This window comes from Pithys albifrons, chromosome 6 (assembly GCF_047495875.1).
Source record: "Pithys albifrons albifrons isolate INPA30051 chromosome 6, PitAlb_v1, whole genome shotgun sequence".
In the NCBI taxonomy this organism is placed as follows: Eukaryota; Metazoa; Chordata; class Aves; order Passeriformes; family Thamnophilidae; genus Pithys; species Pithys albifrons.
In genome coordinates this window covers 63,644,625-63,668,169 of record NC_092463.1, presented here as the reverse complement: position 1 = coordinate 63,668,169, position 23,545 = coordinate 63,644,625, and the positions used below count along the sequence as shown (strand labels likewise).

General features: G+C 39.8%; 1 protein-coding gene across 1 annotated transcript in view; it reads left to right on the top strand.

Moving 5' to 3' along the window:
- Positions 1-22,891, top strand: part of TPCN2 (two pore segment channel 2) — a 29,339-nt gene extending 6,448 nt beyond the window's left edge. Inside the window, exons 6-25 of the mRNA XM_071559254.1 lie at positions 1,132-1,238; positions 2,083-2,155; positions 4,548-4,647; positions 5,683-5,748; positions 6,106-6,170; positions 7,977-8,074; positions 8,386-8,467; positions 9,096-9,182; positions 10,160-10,279; positions 10,603-10,662; positions 10,750-10,878; positions 11,524-11,573; positions 13,654-13,753; positions 14,685-14,756; positions 16,706-16,779; positions 17,135-17,225; positions 17,323-17,405; positions 18,199-18,280; positions 19,583-19,668; positions 20,376-22,891. Of these exons, the coding sequence (XP_071415355.1) occupies positions 1,132-1,238; positions 2,083-2,155; positions 4,548-4,647; positions 5,683-5,748; positions 6,106-6,170; positions 7,977-8,074; positions 8,386-8,467; positions 9,096-9,182; positions 10,160-10,279; positions 10,603-10,662; positions 10,750-10,878; positions 11,524-11,573; positions 13,654-13,753; positions 14,685-14,756; positions 16,706-16,779; positions 17,135-17,225; positions 17,323-17,405; positions 18,199-18,280; positions 19,583-19,668; positions 20,376-20,454 (1,704 nt within the window). The 3' untranslated portion in view covers positions 20,455-22,891. The remainder of the gene's footprint in view (positions 1-1,131; positions 1,239-2,082; positions 2,156-4,547; positions 4,648-5,682; positions 5,749-6,105; positions 6,171-7,976; positions 8,075-8,385; positions 8,468-9,095; positions 9,183-10,159; positions 10,280-10,602; positions 10,663-10,749; positions 10,879-11,523; positions 11,574-13,653; positions 13,754-14,684; positions 14,757-16,705; positions 16,780-17,134; positions 17,226-17,322; positions 17,406-18,198; positions 18,281-19,582; positions 19,669-20,375) is intronic.
- The last annotated feature ends 654 nt before the right edge of the window (positions 22,892-23,545 follow it).

Sequence of the window (23,545 nt, the reverse complement as noted above, 5' to 3'; positions counted from 1 at the left end):
AAGTTCTTGAGTCAAAGCCATTTTCTGTTGCCTTTAGACAACTTCCAGAGCTGTTTCAAGTTCCTACCTGTGTTGGTCAGGATGAGGTTGGATGCAGGTGCTGCTGTCAGTGACACACTGCTCAGCTGTTCCTGCTTTTCCATCTCTGACCACTGGTCACTGCTGACCTGCATGTGATGAAGTATCAGAGAGATAATCTTAAAATGATGGGAAAAAACAGTGTTATTTAAGTTTATAAACATCTGACTGTGAGAAAAGTGAGTGTGTCCTTCATGTGTTCAAGCTAAATAAATACAATGCAGCTGAAAGAAGTTAATCATCTAGGAGGCAGTTTGTGCTTACAACATGGGGAGTTTGTCTTGGAAAGAAGTGATTGGAAAACCTTTAGGTGTGATAATGGATGAGGAGTTTGAACAGGAGCCTCCCACACAAAGCAGTGGCAGGAGGAGCAGTTGAACTGCTGGGATGTGTGAACAAAGGAATAGCAATGAAGAAAATGATCTTTGTTTTCTTTTTGCTGTTAAGTATGGCCCAGGGAAGATTGATCCTAAAATGCAGGATGTTGAAACACCTGAAGTAGGTGATAAGTCACAGAAATAACTTGAAGCTTGGCGAGAAGTGTCCTGAATGCAAGAAACAAACAGATTATTTGCTGTAGTGTTGTGGGAAAAAAGCAATTACAATTTGAGTCTTATCAGTGACAGAAATTGCTGAGTAATAAGCAGGCCCTTTAATTATAAAGCAACAACAACAAAAAAGGTCTGAAAATTGAAATCAAGCACTTATTTTTAGAATGTGTAGCTCACTATTAATTCCTTTCTTGAGACAGACCTTGGCAGAAAATACAGAAATGCCATCTCTTGCTTGCTTGTTGTGTCTACTGAGCAATAAAGTTAAATTGTTTCTGATAAGGCTGTTAAAATGTCAGTGTGTGTTTCTAAAGCAACATCCTCTCATTTTAATGAGGCACCTGAAGTATGAAATCTCTTTTGCCAGTTTTGTGAGCTCAGTGGGGCAGAGTTACCATCTGAGCACAGCCTTTTTCTGTTAGACTTTTTGACAAACTTGTATTAAAAGTGTCTGTGCCATCAGCCTTAGGGAACTCAATGTCTGATGTGTTGGATTTTGCAGAGTTTGAGAATAAGAAGAATTCTTCGTCCGTTCTTTCTCCTTCAGAATTCTTCTATGATGAAGAAAACATTAAAAAGTATCAACAGTACATTGCCTGAAATGGCAAGGTAGGTAGGAGCACAGAAAACAACCTTTCACAGCAAGCAGGGAGTTACCCTCCATCTTCTGGAGTGTGGAACATGAGTCGCTTCCTTCTAAGTTCTGTGTGATTCAGGTAGGAATGGATGGAGGTTATATATTAGGGTTTTGATTCTTTTTAATCTGTAAAATATCTGTAGAATGCACATGATGTGACTGTATGTCACAGGTAAGGTTTTTGATGTTGCTTCAGTGGAGGTTTTTAATTCTGTTTTTGTAAGGTAAGAACTCAGGCATCATCTGTGCTGTGTTTCTCTCAGGTGAGTATGGGTAGACACACAGAACTTGTCTTCCAGGTATGAGTGCCACACAAGAAGGCACCTCTTTCTTTCCATCTTTAGGTGTAAAACTTCAGCTTTTTCCTTTTCTAAATGGTTTTAGCAATATATGTATTACATTTTAGTGTTATTAGATGTGTTAAACTGGAAATTTCACTGCTGAAATCGTAGCCAGACAGACAAACATGATGCTTCTTGGTAGAGATCTCTTCCTGGGATGTGGGTTGTGTATGTGTAGAGCTTATGGAGCTCCCTGCCCTGCCTGTTACTTTTTAACCACCAGGTTCCAGGAGAATCAAAGGTGTGTGCAAGCCAAGGTGTGTTTTCATTGGAGGGTATAAACATGGTCCTGACTTTTAAAGAGGTGTTAGAACCTCACAGACCTCACAAAAATCTGAGCATTTTGCAATTTCCACGTGACATCTTAAAAACACCTGTTTTTCTTTATATGCCATCTTTTTGCATTTTTAGCAAAGGATATTAAGAATAAGATGAAGTTGCTATTAATGCATATGCTCTCTATTTTTCCCAACAGTGTCCTGCTGCTGCTGGCTCTCCATCTGTCTCTCTTCACCATGTTTGCCATGCTGCTGTTTGCTCGAACAAAGGTAATCCCTTATAGGTATGCTTTGGTACCTCTCAGGGGCTTTTTTAATTCACTTGCACAGCTGCTTCATGTCTAGTTTTCTAATCAAACTAGTGCAACTTGTTTCCCTGGAAAGGTCATGTTACCTTGTCACACTTGCTGACTTGAGTTTGAAGTCCATTTGGAGAGATTTAATATGTGCATAGTATTCAAGGACACAAAAGACTTCCTTGTGCATTTTTCCAGTTTGATCCTTTGAGTTGCTTTCTCTGCTTCTGTTGACACCCTCTCTGCTCTTCTGTATTCAAAGCTCTTGTGATTTTTCATTTGTATTATCACTCATCTCTTTTTCTTTTTTTTTCTTTTTTCCTCTTCCTTATCTAGCTTTTTGCTGATTTTAATCTGTGTTTTGTCACCTTCCAGTACTGACCAGGCTGTGGTAGGTTTTTACCTGCATTACTCTGATGTTTTAGTTTCTGGTCTTTTTGGATTTTCCTCTCCCTTTTCTCTTTCTGTGTCTGGAAAACGAATTTGAAATTTTGTGGTTAAAAGCAACTTTTATATTCCAGTGCTTATAGTATATTCCCCCCCTCCTAAATTTCCTGTATCTTGATGTGTCATGCTCAGATATTTTGGGCTTTTTTTTTGTCTTTACTTTTAATGGCCTTTCCTAAATATGTTACTGTGAGCACAGAAATTTCTTGCTTACTTCTCCTAGTACTTAAAGTCCTCTCCTTAATCTCAGTTTTGCACCTTTATTCCTACTGCAGTTTGCACTTGAGCCTTCCTCTGGTTTTCCTTATGATCAGCAAATACCTTGAATTCCCAGCTTATGGAATTTCTGAAATCAGAAGCAGGGCTCTGTTGTCCTGCTTTGTTTATTTGCATTCTGGAGCTTTGTATTATCTGTGTCACATCTAATTTCAGATATGAGCTCTCCAAGCAGATGGGAATTGTATACCTAACCCAGGCAATTTTGTGTACATTTAGGTGAAAAATAAAAAATTAGCAGACTTGCTTTATGATTTTCATGTGCTACTCTGACATCCATACAAACTAATTTTATCTGGCAAGGCAAATTACTAAAAGCCAAGTTCTGAAAATACATTTATTAATGAAATCTATGCCTCTACATTTTTGCATTGTCTCGTGTATGTCCTCTAGAGGTACCTTTTCCCATCTTTGCTGCAGATTCAAGGGCTGCAGGATTCATATTTGTGTTGTTTGCACTCTGCATCTTTTTTATCTGTCTCTGCTTGAGCTTGGGGCGAAGAAAAAAATGTGGATGGCCCAAGATCAGCCTCTCAGTGTGTTTTTGATGAAGATTCTGACCCTATCTGAACTTTAACAGATCATCTGATGTTTCTGAGCCACAAGATAACCTTGATGACTTTAATTGCCAAAGTATTTGCAGATATTTTTTTGGTACTGTAGCAGTGATCATTTTTCTTTTTTTTTTAAGAATTTATTTCCCCAAGATATTTAAGCTCTATGTGATGTTTTCATTGAGCATTTTAAATCTTAATTTTTTTCCAAACAAAACAGTTGTCTGTTTTCTACTTGCCCAGAAATTCTTGTACTGTGCATAAATAACTGTCTAAGGGGACAGCAAGAGGAAGGAGTAAACCTGTGTTTCAAGTAGTGGTAGTAATTTTTGTGAAAAAACTATTTCAGAGGATATTAAGTTTTATATTTGCAAGTCAGAGGGGAAGTGGAAGACAGTAGGTGGGTGTGCTGGTAGAGCTGCAGGTGTTTGAGAATTGCAGGATGTTTTGTGGTTATTGAAGCAGCTCTTCATCACTGAGGAAGCTATTTTATTTCTGATCATCTGTAGAGCCAAGATCTATCTTAATATTGTCCCCAAATTGTATTATACTTGTGACAAGTCCTGGAGTGTAGTCCTACAGTGTCCAGCTCAGGGTGATGAACTTTCCATCTGAGTTGAGGTGCAGCTGGAATAACAACGAGAGCAGCTTGTCCTATATGTAATTTTTATAATGAAAGTTGAGACTGAAGATACTATTATTATTGTTTTAAAATCATAGGAGTCCTTTTCTCTGTAATATAATCTCTTGCAGGCTAAGAGGTAATGCTTCTTATATCAACCAAGGGTCATTTCAGATTCTGTACTGTCAGTTTGGGACATGATTGTTCTTCCTGGGGCTGAGGTTCTGGCTAGACATAACTTCTATATTGAGCTTCCTGTTCTTCCTTGTGTTTTTCAAGGTTTTTTTAAAAAGTAAAGGGATTGCTCTGTATTCCTACACATTATCTTCATTTTTGTTCTTGGCTTATCCTTTTTTCATGCTGTAGATGTGATTGTGTGTGTGAGAAACTGATTATTGACTTAGATTTTAAGACAGTGTGAGTGATTCTCCAGTATTTCTCTTAACAATGAACATCTCTTTACCCAGGATAACCAGCAGGATAAGGAGTGGGTGGTGTATTTCCGGAATTTGACAGATTCCCTGACATCTCTGCTGGTCCTGCTGACTACTGCAAATAATCCTGATGGTGAGCAGAATTTCAGAAACAACTCTTGTCTCTCCTTTTGAAGAACAACAGAGTTAAGATTACCTTCAGACTGCTGTCAGCATTCTTTCAGCTGATAGTTCTTAGTACAGCCAGAGTGTGCTGGTTTAAAAGGTAAACTGTCGAGAGAAACGAACCCAACACAAGAGAGATTATAAGTCAGAGTTACAATTTAATACCAATATTACAATAAATGCAATGACACAAAGAGAAATTGGGTTTAACCCACAAACCCCAGAAGAATAACCCAGCCCCCTGGGGCACAAACACAATGGGGTTTGTTGGCCCCTGTGCTGAGCCCACTGTGGTTTCCCTGAGTCCGAAGTAAAAGGAAGAGAAAAAACCTGTTGGTCACCTGATGGTCACAGTCTGGTTGAGAGTGGTTGTCTCCTCCTGTTGAGGTTCTCATCCTCCTCTCAATCTGGCAAGTGGTCCCAGAGGTCCCAAAACGCCCAAGGTTATATCCCCTCAGGTCCAGGGGGTTGCACCCAGTCCCTCCCCCAGGGCAAGGAGTTCCACAATGGGTGATCTGACTCTGTGAGTCGGGGGGTATTTTGGAATTGTTGGTTGCCCATTAGCAGACCTGACCCCTCAGGCTGGGTGTGGAGGTGCCAAGGACTCCCTGGAGGGGAGTTATCAGAACTCTTATCTCACAGGCTTCTTTCCCACCCAGCTCCCAGCCTGAGGGGTCAGGTGTGCCCTGGGCAGCTGCTGCAAATGGTGCATTGTTAACAGTTCCTGGGAAATGGGATAGAGGGTTTAGAATACATAGCTTTGGTCACCCCCACACAGTGATAAACTGGTCCCAGCTGCTGAACTAGGGCACAGAGGAAGGTTGTGCAAATGTTTTTCATACTTTTACTGGTAATTCTTGCCTTTCTTTAGTGTGATTATGTATTGCCCCTCTAAAGTGCAGCTACATAAGAGCTTTTGCCCATTGCCAAAATTTGATTGAGGTCTCCATTGTGTGTCTTAAGCATTCAAATATTATTTCCTTTTTTGTTAAATTTGATACAGTGATGATTCCTGCATATTCTAAGAATCGAGCGTATTCCATCTTCTTCATCCTCTTCACTGTGTTAGGTAAGTTTCCTCTTGTCTTCAGGAATGTAAATGTACTTTAACTTTGGCACTTGTGCTTAACAGCTACAGTGTTTTATTTTTCTAGGAAAACTTAATCGTAAATTTCTTTTTTTCTGTGTTTCTTCCAATTGTTGTGTCTGTAAGATAATTTTCATGGAAGGTACTTACGGCTTGTAGTTTTTGTTAACATGTCACAGGAAAATGCCTACATCACAGTACATAAAAACACTTTGGAAATGAAACACAAGAAAACTAATCCCTTTTAAATTTCATATTTGATTTACTGCATGCATTGACTTTTCTTTGATAAAGAGATACATATTTCAGTAATTCTCGGTGCTTCTTTTTCTCCAATAGGCAACTTGTTTCTGATGAACTTACTGACAGCAATAATATACAACCAGTTTCGAGGATACCTTCTGGTGAGCAAAGCATTCCTGCTTTCTGTGTCCTGCCATGACCTTGAACCTGTGCAGTGTTAAGTGTCATCTGTGCATTAAAGCAAGAGGTCCATTCTGGTTGTAGATACAGTTTTAAAATACTGAATGTTCTTTGATGGAGATACTTTTCTCCTGATATGCTGTTGTAGCTTGATCCCCTTCAATCACAAAATCACCTACTTCATGTATGCTGTGGATCTGCAACTTTTTCTATTATAAGGGGAAAAACCCCCCTATTATAAAATTGATCAAGGTGAACAAGTAACTTAAATTTGGTCTCTGGGAAGAAAATCCACTGTACTGTTTAAATAGCCATTGTTGCAAATTATAGAATATGAAGGGGTTGGAAAGGACCTTAAAGACCATCCAGTCCCAAGTCCCTGCCATGGGTAGGGACATCTTCAACTAGATCAGGTTGTTATCCAATCTGGCCTTGAACACTGCCAATGTTGGGGCATCCATGACCACCCTGGGTGACCTATTCCAGTGTCTCCCCACCCTCACAGGAAAGAATTTCTTCCTAATATCTAACTTAAATTTCCCCTCTTTCAGTTTATACCCATTCCTCTTTGTCCTGTCACTATCGTTCCTGACCAAGAGTGCCTCTCCCATTCCCTGGAGCCCCTTCAGACACTGGAAGGTGCTCTGAGTCCTCCTCACAACCTTCACTTCTCCAGGCTGAAAAGCCCCAACTTGCTCAGCCTGTCTCTATAGGGAAAGGTGCTCTGGTTCTCTTACCACCTTTGTGGCCTTCTCTGCACTTGCTTCAGCAGTTCCCTGTCCTTCCTATGTTGGGGACACCAGAACTGGATGCAGCACTCCAGGTGGAATCTCACAAGAGCAGAGGGAGAGAATCATCCTTGGACTTGCTGCCCAAGCACTTCTTGATGCAGCCCAGGATTCTCAGGCCTGTGGTTTCCCTGAGCTTTAGTGTTAGGAGAAACTTGGTGACTTTGGGTGTGACTTTCCCCTTATTTACATATCTTTTTATAGTTCCTTCATTACTTGCTTCCCCTTTGCTTATATCTATCTATCTGTCTATCTTATATATATATCTTCCTTCCCCTTACATACCTAGTCTTACAGTTCCTTCAGCCCTTCAGAGGAGTGGGGTATGGGCTTGGGGGTGAGAAGTGAAATAATAGCTACTCTAGTAGAGTTCCAGAGAGAAGCAGAAGTTTGTTGGATAGCAGAAAGAATGGCCCCCACCCTCTTTTGGTAGAATTTTAATCTACCAAGTGCAAAGAGGATTTTTGGTAATCTTTTCCTCCTCCTCTGTTTTTTCCCTTCTTTGTCAGTTTTCCTCATTCTCACGTCAGGACATGACATAATTCGACTCCCAGTAAAGTAACTGAGTTGAAAAGTGATTATTTTGGAGAGGGGAAAAAAAAAAGACAAAACCTGTGGTTCTGGATTTGTGATTTTGGGCAAGAAGGTAGAGTTGGACAAGCTGTCTCACTTTTCTCTCTGCACAATATTTCCCTGAATCCTTGAGCTTTGCTGTTGCCAGTGTCTGTAGAACAGTCATATGCCTACGCAGTCTAGAACTGAAAATAAATCATGTCCTGGATGTTTGCTTGAGCTTTAGACTTGTTTTCTTGCTTGCTTCCTTTCCTCCCTGTACACAGAGTTCTTGGAGGGAGTAAGGCTTAGGGCAGTCTCCTGTTCTGATCTCTAATCCCAGACCCAGGACTTGTGCCAGAGGGTCAGTATATTCTGTAGCCATAGGACGTGGTAGTGCATGAATTGTGAATAAATCGTTTCCTCTGTGGTGTTTTTGCTGTTCAGAAATCAGTTCAGTCCTCCCTCTTCAGGAGGCGGCTGGGAATCCGAGCTGCATTTGAAGTGCTTTCTTCCCTGAAGGACACTCCTGCAAATGCCCAACAGTAAGTGAAGATTGTTGAAACAGTAGATTATCTAGCAAAAAACCAAGTAGGTATTTGGTCATCTTGTTTAATATATATACTGAGGATCTGTTCTTGAAAAATGGCAGTTTGTTGCTCATCTCATGGATTTATTGTTTCTTTAGCTTGATGTTTATTAAACATTATTTAGGACTCTTATGGAGCCTGTTTCCTTTTTTGTACTTACTAATTTTAGCTGCTTTTCCAAAAAACAAGAGGCAAGAACGTGTTTGGAAGAGCTCTTTTTGCCATCTATACCTGTATCAGGGCCCATCCTGTTTTCTTTTAAATAGGTCCTATGTCAGCACCGAGGCCTTACAACAAGTGCTGCTGAAAGTGGAAATGGATTCTCGCTGCAAACAAGCCATCATGAGAGTAAGAACTGGATTTTCTTAGTCCTTATGTTGGTGACTATCAGCTGTGGAAACTGAAATGTCCTTCACCATTGATCTTGGACAAGTACCTTTCAACTCAGCTGCTTGATGCTGCTTTCTCAAAGTGTGAAAGCAGCAGTGCGTGTTTTGGTCTTTGGAATAAAAGTTGTCCTTAGACAATGACTTCACCTTAGGGTTGCTCCTTCTCTGGTTGGTGTGATGGAGGATGCTTTCACCTGGAGAGAGGTGTAGAGGAATGAAAAGTTTTGTCTTGCAGATCTCATTTTCCCCTTGGCTTTACTTTCTCCCTGGAAGTAAAGCATTTCTCATTGTGGTCTTGAGCTCCTCACTGTTGCAGCAGTTCCTTGGATCCTGACATAGTAATTGCATTACTACATGAGACCAAAAATTTAAGTTTGTCTGAAGTGATCCCAGAGAGGGGAAAACAGGTGAGACAAATCCTGCAACCACGTGACAGTGTTGTGTTAAAGCTGAGCAATATTGTTACTCTAATTGCTCTGAGCAGCTTGTGTTTCATCTCTGTTCCTAGACTTTTAAAGATTGTCTGAAGGTTTTGGCAGATGCACCTATTGCAGATGCTGATCTGAATGTTTCTCTTTCATGTGAAGTCACTCAAAATGTGCTCCTGTGACCAGCTGTCAGCTGCCCAGTTCCAGAAGCTCTTTGAAGAACTAGACAAAGATGCCATTAAACAAGTATGTATCTCACCATTTATAAAGCATCAGAAGTTGTCTGGTCTTGTGCAAAAATAAGTGAGAGTATTCCTCTATAAAGTGTGTGAACAATCTTTGTGAACACAAAGTGCGGTCACATGGTGCTGATTTTTAAGTTGTTCATGAGTTGTTATAGTCACAGAAAATATGGCTTTGGGGGCTTTTACAGCATTAGTTTGGGATTGGCAGGTAGTGCTAAACGTACAAAAGGCGAAGTTGTTTATTCTGTCAGCATTTTTAACAGGTAAGATCTGTGGGTGTATTTGTCTAGTAGGAAGATTCATTACAAGGAGACAAGGAATAGGAATTATAACACAGACTTTCTGAGAAGTGGATGCCTCCATGGCAAATTGGTTTTGATGAAATACGAGGGATTTGTCTTGTTGTGAGAATCCTGTATTAAAGGAATACATCTTCACTTGCATGAGTCTTTGCTTAAATATACTCCAAGTCTCTTCTCCAGTCCCTGAATGAAGAACAAGATGTGGTTTCTTTAAATGTTCTGATGAAGATGGGCAGAAAACAGCCTTCTCCACTTAGGGGGAGAAAGAAAAAACAAAACACTTAACTATTTGAGAGTTAAGAAACATTCTTTTCTATGTTTGCATGTAACCAAGACTTCTGAATTAAACTTTGGGAAATGGGAAAGGAATGTGTACAATTGATAGCTTGGTGTTTAGTTTACCTGCTTGGGGCATTGAAGAGAGGTTGGATTATCTCCCTTCTTTCCCATTACTTTGTGTTGTGCCATAATCAGAAATGATCTCTTGCTGGGAATAGCCACAGCTTGAATACATTTTCCAGCTGAAATGTCAAAATTAGCCTGTGGTCCTAAAGTTTTGCTTTGAAAATATTGTTTGGGTTTTTTTAATCTGGAATTGGGTGTGGTTTTTAATTATTTTAGTATTATTAAAATGCTTATGCTTTGATTCTCAGCAAATCCTATGTGTTCTTTTCAGCATCCTCCCAGTCCAGAATACCAGTCCCATTTCATGCAGAAACTGCAGTTTGCCTTTGGCCATCCCTGCTTTGGCTACTTGGGAAATGTGGTAGCCCTTGCAAACATTATTTCTATCTGTGTAAGTAAAAGGGGGTTTTGTTGTGGAATGGGATTGGTTGGTTGTTTGACTTTATTTTGTTGTTGTTGTTTTTCTACTGCTGCAAACTTAAGTTCTAGGGTTTTTTCTTTAGTCTCTTTAATTAACTATATTTTGTAAATGTTGGAGTTTTGGCATCCTTTAGTCATGCAAAGTCTAAAGAGGGAATACCTGCAGTTAAAAATATATTCTCAGCTGCTTGAAAAGGTCTGTGCAATGCCTGAAAGACTGTTCTTGTGCTTAAAAATCTGTTTTATGTGGCAGTAAAGCAAAGCTGTGGATTCATAAAATATTTCTTGTTCAAGGTGGTTTTGGTGATGGATGCAGATAAACAGCCATCTGAAAGAGATGACTTCTTCCTGGGGGTAAGATGCAGCTCTGTTCCTACAGTTACTGTTGTTCCCTGAGATGTCAGTAATTCCAATGATTATTTTTATTTTGTGGGGGTGAAGGCTATCAACTGCTTCTTCATCCTCTATTATCTGCTGGAAATGTTGCTGAAAGTCTTAGCAATGGGCTTGAGAAGATACTTGTCTTACCCAAGCAATAGATTTGATGGACTTCTGACTGTAATTCTGCTGGTAAGTGTTTTGTTAGACTTCTGTGCTCTTGGATTTGTTGACTAGGCAAGTTGGGGAACTGCTTGAGCTGGTGTTGTGATTTTCAGTGACTTGAAAGTTTTGGTGGTACGTGGTTCCTTTAAGGGTCTGCTTTCCAAAGGCAGCTTATTTAAATCCATGGAAAAGGTGAGCTTTCTTATAAGAAGCCTTTTCAATGCTTTCTGGAAACATTCAGCTCTTGAAAGAATTGCATGAGGAATTGTGTTATGTAGCTAAAATCACGTTGTGCTTTCTATAAAAAGATAGATCATTATTATAGAATCAGCTGGGTTGGAAGAGACCTCTGAGATCATCAAGTCCAAACCTTATTATAATAACTATTTGGTAAAAGTCTGAAGTCCATGTGGCAGATAAGGCCAAATTCATGGTTAATGGTGTTCACTGCGTATGCTTCTATGTGTCACTATTGAATAATCTGTGTACATTGGGATAATTTGGGGAATAACTGGGCAAGTGTGACAATTCAGAGCTTAAAGTGAGTCAAATTACTTAAAGCTCTTGAAAATGTTTCCTGTCAAGAAGCTTACAGAATTTCTGAAACTCAAAACTACAAAATCAAGCTTTGACCTTTTTTTCCTTTATTCTATCCTTCCTTCCTAACTGAAGATTTTGGAGATTGCAACTTTTGCTGTGTATGGATTTCCTCATCCTGGCTGGTAGGTGACCTGTGACCTGCTGCACTTTGCTCAGGGGCTGGGATGGCTCAGGGCAGTTGTCACACAGATTTATATCATTGTGCTGTGATTGTCAGCCCAGTCCATGATTTACCAAACTCAGTAGAATTTCTCACCCTCATAGTCACTACAGGCCATGCAATATGAAAGAATATTCCTTTTTCATCAAATTATTGTTCTGTTTAGCTGTTCTGAGAGAGATGCATTTGTAGTAATAGTAATCTGATGTAAAATAACACCTTGACAGACCTACTCTTACTAAAGGTGCAGTGGTGGCAGTTTGATACAACATACACAACCAGCTACTAACATAATATATTTCAGGGTCAGGTTGTCCATAATCCAAATTATACGAATTCCTAAACAAGCCTCTTCAACTGAAGTCTGAGGGGTTTTTTCATGCTGTAAAATTTAGTAGAAAAACTTCCATGGACTTACACTGTTTTTCTATACTGGAATAGCAAGCAGTTATGTTTTGATTTTTCTGAAGTTCATACAGTTTTTGGATAACTATCCTGATCTTTTTTTTGTTACAAAACCCATAAAAGTTATCATTTCATCTTAAAATCTTAAATATGCCTCCACATGGAAAGAAGAAAGCAAAAGGATTCTGGAGGATTTCCTGAATCTTCAGGGGTGATTCATAACACATTCTGTTACTTTGTGTCTCAGTCTCTAATTTTTCAGGATATTTATGGTGTTGCCTCAAGAAGTTATGTTAATTTACATTGTTATCTCTGCAGCCACCTGGTAAACCCCATGGTTTGAAAAGGGTTTGTTTGAACACACTTGCACTCAAAAATGCGATGGTTGCCAGAAGAGTAATTGCTTCAGTCTAATGGCATTAATTATTATCTTATAATTGATTATGTTTGGGTTTGATTTTGCCCTTTGATTCTTAAATGTAAGTGATTGTTTGCTCTACAATAGTATCTTGGAGCACCATAACACTTGTTGAGTCTTTGTGTCAGTCACTGCAAACAGATTATAACCCAGAAGAGTCACTGCTGAGTGTGTGCTGGTGGTAATTGCTTGGTCTGGAGATGTAACACGTTCAGGACAGGCCAGTGATGTGGCTATTTTCTAGAATTTGTGTTCTGTGCAATGTTGTCTTCTTTCACAAACATGCACTTTAAAGAGCACTGTCTGCATATTTAAGATCCCAGGCTAAATGAGTTGCTTCCTTCATCATCATCATCATCATCACGTTATTAGAGTGAGGTTTCTGCAGAGTAAATTAATGTCCTTACAGTTACCTTTAGCCCAGTAGGTTTAACTGTGTCTTTTTGTCATGGTGTGCTGGTTTGAAGGTAAACCGGCAGGAGAAATGAACCCAGCTCAAGAGAGATTATAAATCAGAGTCACAATTTAATGAAAATACTAGAATAAATAGAATGACACAAAGAGAAATGGGTTTTAACCCACACAACCCAGTAGTATAACCCAGCACCTTGGGGCACAAACACAATGGGGTTTGTTGGTCCCTGTGCTGAGCCCCACATGGTTCCCTGGAGTCCAAAGTAAAAGGAAGGGAAAAACCTGTTGGTGCAGATGATGTCACAGTCTGGTCGAAAGTGGTGGTCTCCTCCTGTCAAGGTTTTGCTCCTCCTCTGGATCCACCAAGTGGTTCCAGAAGTCCCCAAACCCAGAGATTTTATCCCCTCAGGTTCAGGTGGGAGCACCCAGTCCCTCCCCCAGGGCAGGGAGTTCCACAATGGGTGATCTGACTCTGAGTCAGGGGGGATTTTGGAATCATTGATGGCCCATGAGCAGACATGACCCCTCAGGTGGGTGTGGAGGTGTCAACAACTTCCTTGAGGGGAGTTATCCCAGCTCCTGTCTCCCAGGCTTCTTTCACACCCAGCTCCCAGCCTGAGGGGTCAGGTGTGCCCTGGGCAGTTGCTGCAAATGGTCCATTGTTAACATTTCCTGGGAAATGGCATAGAGGGTTTAGAATAGACAGCTTTGGTCACCCCCACACAGTGATAAACTGGTCCTGGCTTGCTGAACTAGGACACGTGGGCTGTTTCTCTGATGTCTTATTTTCTTCCATCTGTCCTAGGAGACCTGAGTTCATGGGTTTACTGTCCCTCTGGGATATGGTGCGACTGGTGAACATGTTAATCGTGTTCAGGTTCCTGAGGATCATTCCTAACATGAAGGTGATTGCTTATCCTTCCACAGCTCAGATTTCTTTGTTGGCCACATCATAAATTTTGTTAGAGCCTTTTGGAATAATGTGTTAATTGCAATTCTCTTGTCCATGACTGGGTTTACAGTTCATCTCTCACTGTCCTGACTGTTGCACAGCAGCTCACAAACTCACTGTCTCTGGAGCTCGTTCTCTCTGTTGAGTTCTATTCATGTGATGGTGTTCCAAAGTGGGCAAACTTATCCAGAAACACTTGTGCAACTTGTGTGGTGCTTCAGTCTTAATTAGATGAGTGGCTGGGATATCCTTGAAGAACTTTGTCCTCAGGAAGGAATAGACTTGCTTTCTCTAGATACTGCAAGAGGGTTTTATGGGGCAAATCCCTCTCCACTTTCCCAGTATGGATATTTCCACCACAATATGTGCACTTGAGACAGAAATCACTTTGAGATGTTTGCTTTTTTGTTAGAATCCTGCATTTACTTGCTTGAAAGCTAAGCCCAAATATAATCAGGTGCAGGACTTGCATCATACTTCAATAAGCCATAAATACCTACCTGCTATAATCGGAGGTCATGATGTCAGTGGAGAGTGTAAATTAGAAATGATGTGGGTTAAATATAAAGCAGTCACCCTGGAGCTTTGGGGTGCTTCTGTTTTGTTTGCTTCCCACCCCTTCTAGTCTTGCTAGACATATAGTCCTTTAGGTCACAGTGCCTGTGTAATTTAAATTTATCATGATGGCTATGTGTGAAAAAGACTCCAACAGCATTGTTCATTCATTTTAAATACATAATGGAAATATCTCTGTACAAAATCTGTCCTGCACTTAGATATACCTCACTTTCCCCAGTGGCATTTCTTTGTCCTTTTAGTAAAAATAATTTGATGTGGATTGGAAGTGTGACATGTCATACAGATAAAATTCTGCTTTGTTTTAGTTCATGGCTTTGGTTGTTACTACATTGCTGGATCTGGTAAAAAACTTAAGAGCCTTTGCAGGAATCCTTGTGGTAAGTCATGATGCAAGACTGTAATTTCCTTTGTTATAGTTGGCAGTAAAATAAGGGTATGTCACCAAAAAAATAAACAGTGTTCTTGTACAATCACCATTACCAATAACATTTCACCTTAATCAGCCAGTTCTTCTCAAGGGCATGTCTTGGAAAGCCACCACAAGTTTTTTATGGCCTGTGCACAGTCACAGTGCTTCATTTGCCAGGAGTATCTTTTAAAGAGTGTCTGAAGCTTCCTTGGAGTGCTTGCCTCAGGCTGGGTACTCTAGTTTCAAATAAAAATGCATCAATGCTAAAAGTAGACCAGTTTTCCTTGCCCTGATTTGCTTATGTTAAATTAAATGGCAAAACCACTTAAAAACAGTTTTCAATTGAGAAGCTGTTGAGGATGGCATGTTTGGACATGATTTTTAAAAGCCTCTGCCATCCTGTTTTAGGTGTGTCTGTGCAGAAAGTCTGCTCTGTAAATATGTGATTAAAGGGTAGATCACCATGAATGATGTTCATGACATAAAACCTCCCAACTCTTGAGTTTCTGGCTTTGCAACAATGTCTTCCTGGCAGAGCAAAGAAATAAAGATATTGTTTGAAATAAAGATATTGGCTGGGGCAAAGCTAAGTTGGTCACAACTTTATTGTGCTGTTCAAGTCACACTTGCTAGTGGGAGCTACTCTTGAAACTGAGAAGTTGTACTTTTTTTTATTCCTGAAAGGAGTGTTAGGAGCCTGTAGTAATATGCTTGATTTTATTTTCATAGTGATTTTATTGTCATTAGTGTTCCAGTGTGGTGTCCCTATCCACATATGTAAGACATAATGCTCATAAAGTAGCTGCTGCTGATTGTCCTTAATGTCAGGAGTGTGAACTGTGGTTTTGCACCAACTATGAGGCAAATCCGCAACAGTGTTTGCCACTTCCATTAGTGTAATTTGCTTTTACTTGAAGCTGCCACTGAGCCTCTGCTGTACTGAAATGTGACTCCATTAACAGCTTATGCAAAATATCTTTCCTAATGTTAGGCTGGAACACATGCTAATAAAGTAATGTAATTAATGAGCTAATTTCTCATGCAGTGAGAGTTTGAAATATATGATTTCTCAAAGCATAAAATTAATTTTATTGCCAGGCCAGATACCCTGTGAAATGTCAGCTTCACCTTACTCTGGTGGTGCTCAAAGTGCTGTGGTTCATAAACCAGGGCAGTTCTCTTCTATTCCTTCCAGTCTTTACCCTCTTGGTGGGTCTGTTTTGTAATAAAATAAATTTTAAAAATTACTTTTCATTTGAAGACTCACCTTGTTTCAAACTTTCCTTGGACAAATGGCTCTTCCTTAGAAGAGTGAAGCTATAGGTTATTTCTAGAACCATCTTTGTAGGATAAAAATTTTAAAATCACCTGGGTGACTGCTGAAGACTGAAAGGTGTCTCTTTAACAAGAAGTTTGCATTTTCAACAGGTAAAAGACAGAAGTTCCCAAATCTTTGTGTTACTGAAAACTTTATTTTTAGACTAACATTTTTAAGGAAGCTGCTGATGTAATACAAAATACTGACTTAGTTTTGTCTTTCAATTAACTTTAGTAAAAGCTTATTTTCACTGAATCTAGCAGAAAATCTCCCAGATATTTAGATTTTTTTTTGTAAATACTGGCACTGTGTTTTGGTTTTAAGTCACTATTTTGCAATGTTAACAGTTAAATATCAGCATTTTGAGACGCAGAAAAGTTAAACAGGTGATAAAGTAAAATTATTTAATGCATTTTAACAACTGAAATTTAACTAGAATATTAAAAAGTAAGAGCAGACAGTTGAGGAATATTTTCACTTTAACAGCTTCAGGCATTGTGGTTACCTGTGATACAAATATAAATTCTATGTTAATTGAGTTGCTTTCTCATTTAGTGACAGAAATATTCCAAGCTAATAGTTGCCTGTATTCCTTCCAGGTGGTTTTCTATGCATTTGCTATAACTGGCATAATGCTCTTTAAAGGTGCTGTTGTTCCCCTGGGAAATACCAGGTAACACCCTCAACATCGCTTCTCACAAGGAATCTGTTTTTCAAAATCATCTGCAGTTTGGTGCCTCTGAGCTGTTTGTGGTTGGTTTTGTTGTTTTTTTTTTTCTCTTGGAGCTACTCTTCTTTTAATATTAAGTCACAAGAGTTTTGTTATCTGTTACTCCTTCTGTTCTTTCAAGCTTATCTGTAGCTTGAAATTTTTACCCTGCTGTGGCTTAAATCCTTTTTTTAGCATTTTCCCTTGTTTTCTGCCCTCATGAGATACTGAACTTTCTACAAGGCACTCAGAATAGTTTTGTTTTGAATACTCAGTTCACAGAAAGGTGTGTTCACATCAGCCTGTGCATCTCTTGCAGTGCTGCCAACACAACCTTAGATAATGGCACTCTGCAGTGTGGGACGTATGAGCAGCTGGAATATTGGCCCAACAACTTTGATGACTTTGCTGTGAGTCTCATCCGTGATGAAATCTATCCCTCTTCCCCTGTCCTCATTTTCTGAGCCTTCATAACCACTCACCTTCTGTTCCACTCGCATTATTTAGGCAGCAGTGGTGACCCTCTGGGATGTGATGGTGGTGAACAACTGGCAGGTCTTTTTGGATGCATTTTCAAGATATTCAAGTCCGTAAGTAGCAGTAATAATACTGAAAAATTCCCATGTAAATCCAGCTTCTAAGAGAAGGACACACAGAGCGCAGTTCCTGCCCTCTGCTAAGAGGGGTGCTGCTTATCTTTCTTCTGGAAACTCAGGTATAAAGGAAATAAATTTAACACTTTTGTTTTCTCTGTGGCTGAACAGTTTTTTGTAGACATGAAACTTTGGACATGTCTTTCATTTATATTTAATGACTTTATGGGAGTGTTTGAATGAACTGCATGGCCTCTGGGTTGAGCTGTTCCAGTGCTCCTTGGCTGGTTATTCCAGCACTTGGTGAAGTTCTCCTGGCTATTGTGTGGGATAAAAGTTTGTGGTCTGGTGGAGACTGGACAAGTCATGGCAGAGAAATCCATTGGATCTGCAGGGAATGGAAGGTCCCTCTGGGTCAAGAAATCTCTGAACAAGTAATGGTGGCAGAGCACTTTGAGGGGCAGTTATCAGAGGTGTTTTGCCATGAGTTTGCACTCTTTCCTGTGCTTATGCTTTGGACCACTCCAAGGATAATATCTTGGATGGATCTCTTGTTGCTTTTCTGTCCTTTCAGGGTTCAATTAAGCACATTGAGTGGGGAGAGTGCGTCTGTTTGGCTGACTTAATGAAGGGCTGAGATTTTTTTTTAATTTTTTTGCTCCTTTTACATTAAGAAAGTAGGAGTATTACATTTCAAGGCAAAATGTGCTTTCATGGTGCTCTGCTGACTTTCAGGCTGAGGGTATATGCTGCTTAGTTTTTACTTACTGTCTTTTAATCTGATCTGCAGGTGGGCAAAGATCTATTTTGTAGCCTGGTGGTTGATCTCCTCTGTCATCTGGGTTAATCTTTTCGTAGCTTTACTTTTGGAGGTAAGGAATTATTTGATGCTGGTCCCAAAGCTGAGTTCTGATGTGTGCAGGAAATGAAAAGAACCCAGACTACTTCTTGGGAAAAGTGTGTTGCTTTCCATGCTGACCCTCCTTGGAGAATTAAGTATTTTTTTCCTAGACAATTGTATGTTTTATTTGCAATTCTGTCAAGAAACTGGTTGCATCTCACTGGGTGTGTATATTTTCATAATGTCACTCTCTATAAAGATGAAAAATATTTCAAGTATTATAAAAATGCATGTCACTTGTACATTAGCATTACCTGCAGCATTAGTTACTCATTTTAATTTGTCAGCAAATGAAATTAGCACTTTAAAATTTAATTTTTTTATTTTATTTGGCTCTCCTGTGTTTCTTCCCACCCTGATTTGAATTATTACCATTGTTCACTTCCACACTAGAAGAGTGGAACTGATTACTTACTTTCAAGGAACTTTATTGTGGAGTTTTTTAAAGAAGCTGTGGAAATGTGTGTTCCTAAGCAATGCCACAAAGGACATGTAATTCTGCTTATTTCTCCTGCATGAATACTTTCCTGCAAATCCAAATTTCTGATGGTGAAGAGAGTGTTAATGAGAACCTCCTCCAGGTTAATCAATGTAGACTTCTCTTGTAAGTAACAGAAGAAACTGAGTACCTGTAGAGGGCACTTCACCCCATCTCAAATCCTCTGAAAGTTTCTTTCGGAGATGTTCTTGTATTTGCTGATGGTATTGAGAATTAAAATTTACTGTAGCAAATGCTCAGTGTAAGACATTTCATACCTGGTTACTTCTGCAGGGCTGTGGCCAAAGTTTGCTGGAAGAGCTCAGATGCAGCACTCTGGAGCAGGAGAGCACGATGTCAATGTTTTTCTCTTCCCCTAGATATTAATTTCTTAGAGTTACTCAAAGTGGCTATGGGATATAACAAAACCAGTAGAGTTTAAGCTGTGATGCCTGGACTAGCAGTATGTTGGGTTTTTAAAGAGGAAGAATTTCAAAGCAGATGAAGTCTTGTGAGTAGTTCACAGGGTTGTCTTGGGGAGGCAGACCTTGCTTGGAGCAGAAGGCTCTGCTGTTCTTGCTCGTTGTGATGTCAAAGTTATTTAATTCCTCAACAAGAGGCTTGAATAAAGTAGGGACTCGCAGCCAGTGAGTGTGCTGATGCCTAAATAAATCAGTTTAAAAACAAAGCTGACCCCTCTCCCAAACTTAACCTGCAAAATAGTGACCAGATATTTTTGATGCCAACAGAAGTAGTCTTTTTTTTTGTTTTTATCCTGTTCCTTTAACATTGCAGAACTTTATTCACAAGTGGGACCGTCGCTGTCATCGAGAGTCTCTCTCAGATATTGAATACCAGAGGACAGTGGAACTCATGTTCAGGTGAGTTGAACTGGACTTGATAATCAATCTAGTTTTTTCTGTTTGTCTATTTTAAAGAAAATTTGCTGCCTGCAGGCGAGTGAAGGCTTGGCTTCCGTTTCCTCTCACTGAAGCAAACTGTTCTATCTGTTAGTTTGGGAAAAAATCAGCAAGTGCTTTAAGCTGACTTGGTAGCCTGACTTTTATGTGCTTTATGGTCATAGCAGGATGGGAGAAGAGGTGCTGGGAGTGAGTGGAACTGCTGAGGGGGGACAAACAAGGGAAAGAAGAAAAGGGAAGATGAGGAAAGTGATGCATGTTCTTGGCTTGTTCTGAAATTGTGGGTGGTGAGTTGAGACTTGATGACTGTGTGTAAGTGGAACTTCTGGTGCACGTTGGATATTCAATAGTAGCACTGGGAACATGTTCTCATCTGGGAGTTTTTTCAGGAAAACAAATCTCCTGACCTTCAGTTGTGTTGTGCTGTGTGCAGGAAATTGCTTCCCTGCTTCTTGTGGGAAAACAGCTGCTGGTTTCCATGACACATCTGTAGAGGATGGATCACTTGCAAGTAGATGCATCTTTAGGGAGCATCAACTTATTGTAATTTTAATTCCTTGTTTTATTCTTGAAACAAGTACACGTAACATCTCAGGATGTGCATTGCAAAAACAAATGCTGAGAAGCTCCCTTTGCTGCCCCTAACAACTGCTGCTTTTTCTTTGTAGAGATGTTTTGGAAGAACCTGCAGAGGAAGAGTTGATGGAAAAACTGCACCAGCACCCACACCTGCACTTATGTAGGTGACTGGTGGGAAGGACTGATTTATTTAGAGCCCTGTTTGCTTGAGGTTGTCACCTGGAAGAAGCTGAAAGGGATTTTCTGTGAGATGCTCTTAGGAGAGGGGCTTGTAGGACAGTGTGTGAGGTTTTGCTTGGCAGTTCTCTGCAGAAAGGGTTTTTTATTTCTGGGTTCATTTTTTTTTTTGAAAAAGATTTGAATCTTGCCAACTTGAATTTAAGTTGCAGTTTTAGAGGAATATTGCAGCTGTTATTTTTATAGACTGTTGATATCAGAATGTTTTATTGTCTTTTTTAAGAGGGAAAGTGTGTTTAAAATGATGGTGCACTTTAAAACATGAACTTTATAACCACTAAGCCTGCTACTTTCTTCAGCACAGGAAAATGGAACTGCCTTTTCTGGCAATGTGAGCCAAGGGCTGTGCCCTGCAAGTCATGAATGGATTAGGCAGGACCAGAACAAAATCCTTAACCTATTTTGTAGTGAGAGTGGAAACACTATTTTTGCTGTAATGTGACACCAGCATCTCTTACCAAATTATCAGGAGTTAATCACATGGAAACACATTCAACAAACTTAAAGAATAGGCGCTGCCTACTTTGCACATCCTCTGGTTTTCTTTGCCTTGGATCAAGGGTTGGGGCTGGTGATGTCCTGCTGGTCACTGTGGGAGCAGTTACATCCCTGACTGGAGCAATTGCACTTGGTTTTCCATGTGGTAAAACTGAGCTCTTTTGGAGTAAATATTCTATATGCTGCTTTTTAGTGAACCTCTTCCTTTTACCTTCTTCCAAGTCCTGTTCTACACTGTATCATATTCCAGGAAAAAGCTGAGGGGAATGAACTTTGGCTGGAATGTTGCACCATGATCACAAAAAGAGGTTGAATGGGATAATCAAAGTGCTTAGCAGTTCAAATTCTATTTCAAGTCTGTGGGAATTGAAGGTGCTCAACCAGTACTGCAAGATGACATTCTTTTATGGCTTAATGACCACATGGTTTGTGTCACTGACTTTCACCTGGGTAAAACTTCTTGGGTAAACAACCTTCTCAACAAATCTAAAGTGGAGAACTAACAGTAAACTTTGTCCTTCACCATCCCTTAGTTTTCCTCTAAAGAGGTGATTTTTGTTTGAGTCTTTGTCACATAAATAGTAAATTGCTATGAAGATTAGAATCAATTCCAGCTACTACTTTTAGGTGTAAAACTGAAGCTGCTCTTTGAGGTGCTGCCTTCTGCTTGAGACAGTTGTCACCAAAAATAGACATTATTGTAGTCACCTCTGTATGGACAAGGGCTTGGGGAAGGTAATTGCCTGTAAAACATGGCCACTACTTATAAGTTATTTCTTTTTTAGATAGAAAACAATTTTCAAAAGTGCCAAGCAATCATCCTGTATGCTTTTGCTCCTCGTTTTTCATCATTAGCCTCTTTTTTTTTTTCTGCATGAAGGAGAGGAAAATATACCCAGGATGATGGTGCATTTGAGCTCAAAAGCTCATTTTTGCCTTGTTGTCTCACTTTTCAGAAGTGGCTTAATGATTCTGGTCTTTCCGTTTCTTTATCTTTTGCTTGTATTTTCTTTGTGCTATGGAGCAAAATGTGTTATAGCTTTTATATATGTAGAACAAACCTGAACTGAGTTCTGAGCTACTCCTGCAATCCTTTTTTACTATTGTAAATCCTGCCTCTTGTCTCTCCTCCAGAAGAAGCCACCCAGGAACTCACTTGCACTGGTTTCAGGCACATCATTTTGCTTGTTTTCAGTCATGCACTTAAAACACTCATCATGACAAGTAGAGAAAGGCATCAGCACACAGTTTTTCTGGTGTTTTTTTTTTTCACTTTGGCTTTATGTCAGGATGGTTTCTGCTCCTTCCAGCATGATGTGTTATCACATCCACCAATTTATTGGCACTTACTACCACAGTGGTTAAAAAGTCTCTTTTCACTGAAAAAGGTATTTTTTTCCACTTTTCTGAATACTTGAAGTAGTTTTGCTTTGCCTAAAAGGAAGTGTCTGGTTCTTACCAGTATAATTTTTTTGGGGCCTCCTAAGGTTGTTTGGGTTTATTTTGGTGGTTTTGGTTTTTCTGGTTTTTTTGGGGGGGTTTTGCCCTTACATTCCACTGCATTCTACCAAAGCAACACAAATTGGTGTGGGATTATCAGAAACATCACAGCTGTCTCCATTATGCTTTTTTTGCATCTGGACAAATGTGAAGAAGGCATTCTGAAGGGAATAGTCTGTCTTGTTCTTGTGTCACACTGGTGTAATTGCCTGAAAGTGTAATTAGAATTTAATACAAAGTTGTGCTACCTAATGCCACTTGGACTGGAAGATGTAAATTATTATGCAATAATTGTATAAACCATGAAAATGAATGTATGTGATTAGGTTAAAGTTGAGGATTGCATTATTAAAAACAGTTTCTTCTCCAACTATGGAAATAATTGGTGTGTCAAAGTGGTTCTTATGGGGTTTTTTGCCTTTCCCTTCCTACTGATTTTCTGCAGTGCTCAACATCTCTGCTTCTATTATCTTTGCTGGTTAAAGGCTGGGCCCATGGAGGAGGTGACATGGAAGTGGGAAATACCTGCCTGGATTCAAACTTATTATTATTCTCCAGCTCGGGAGGCACAGAACATCATCTGCAGGTAGATGAGACACAGAACGTCACCTGCGGGTGGTTGAGACACAGAACGTCACCTGCGGGTGGTTGAGACACAGAACGTCACCTGCGGGTGGTTGAGACACAGAACGTCACCTGCGGGTGGTTGAGACACAGAACGTCACCTGCGGGTGGTTGACAAGCTTCCTTTTTAAGGGGAAACCTCCCTGGAACTGAGCATTGAAGAGTGTTGAGCAGGTTGATTTTAATTTGTGTTTCAGTCTCTACAGACACTTCTCTTCCTGAAGACATCAGTGCCAAAAGCATTTTTGTAGCATTTCAACTGGGGCACATTTTGCACATTGTTTAGCAGAGTCCAAGTTCTGATTTAGGAGATGATGAGATTTTTAGGGACACAACAAAATCAATTCTGAGTCATGCTGATGCCTCTGGTAATGGCTGTTGCAGATGCTCAGATGAAGCA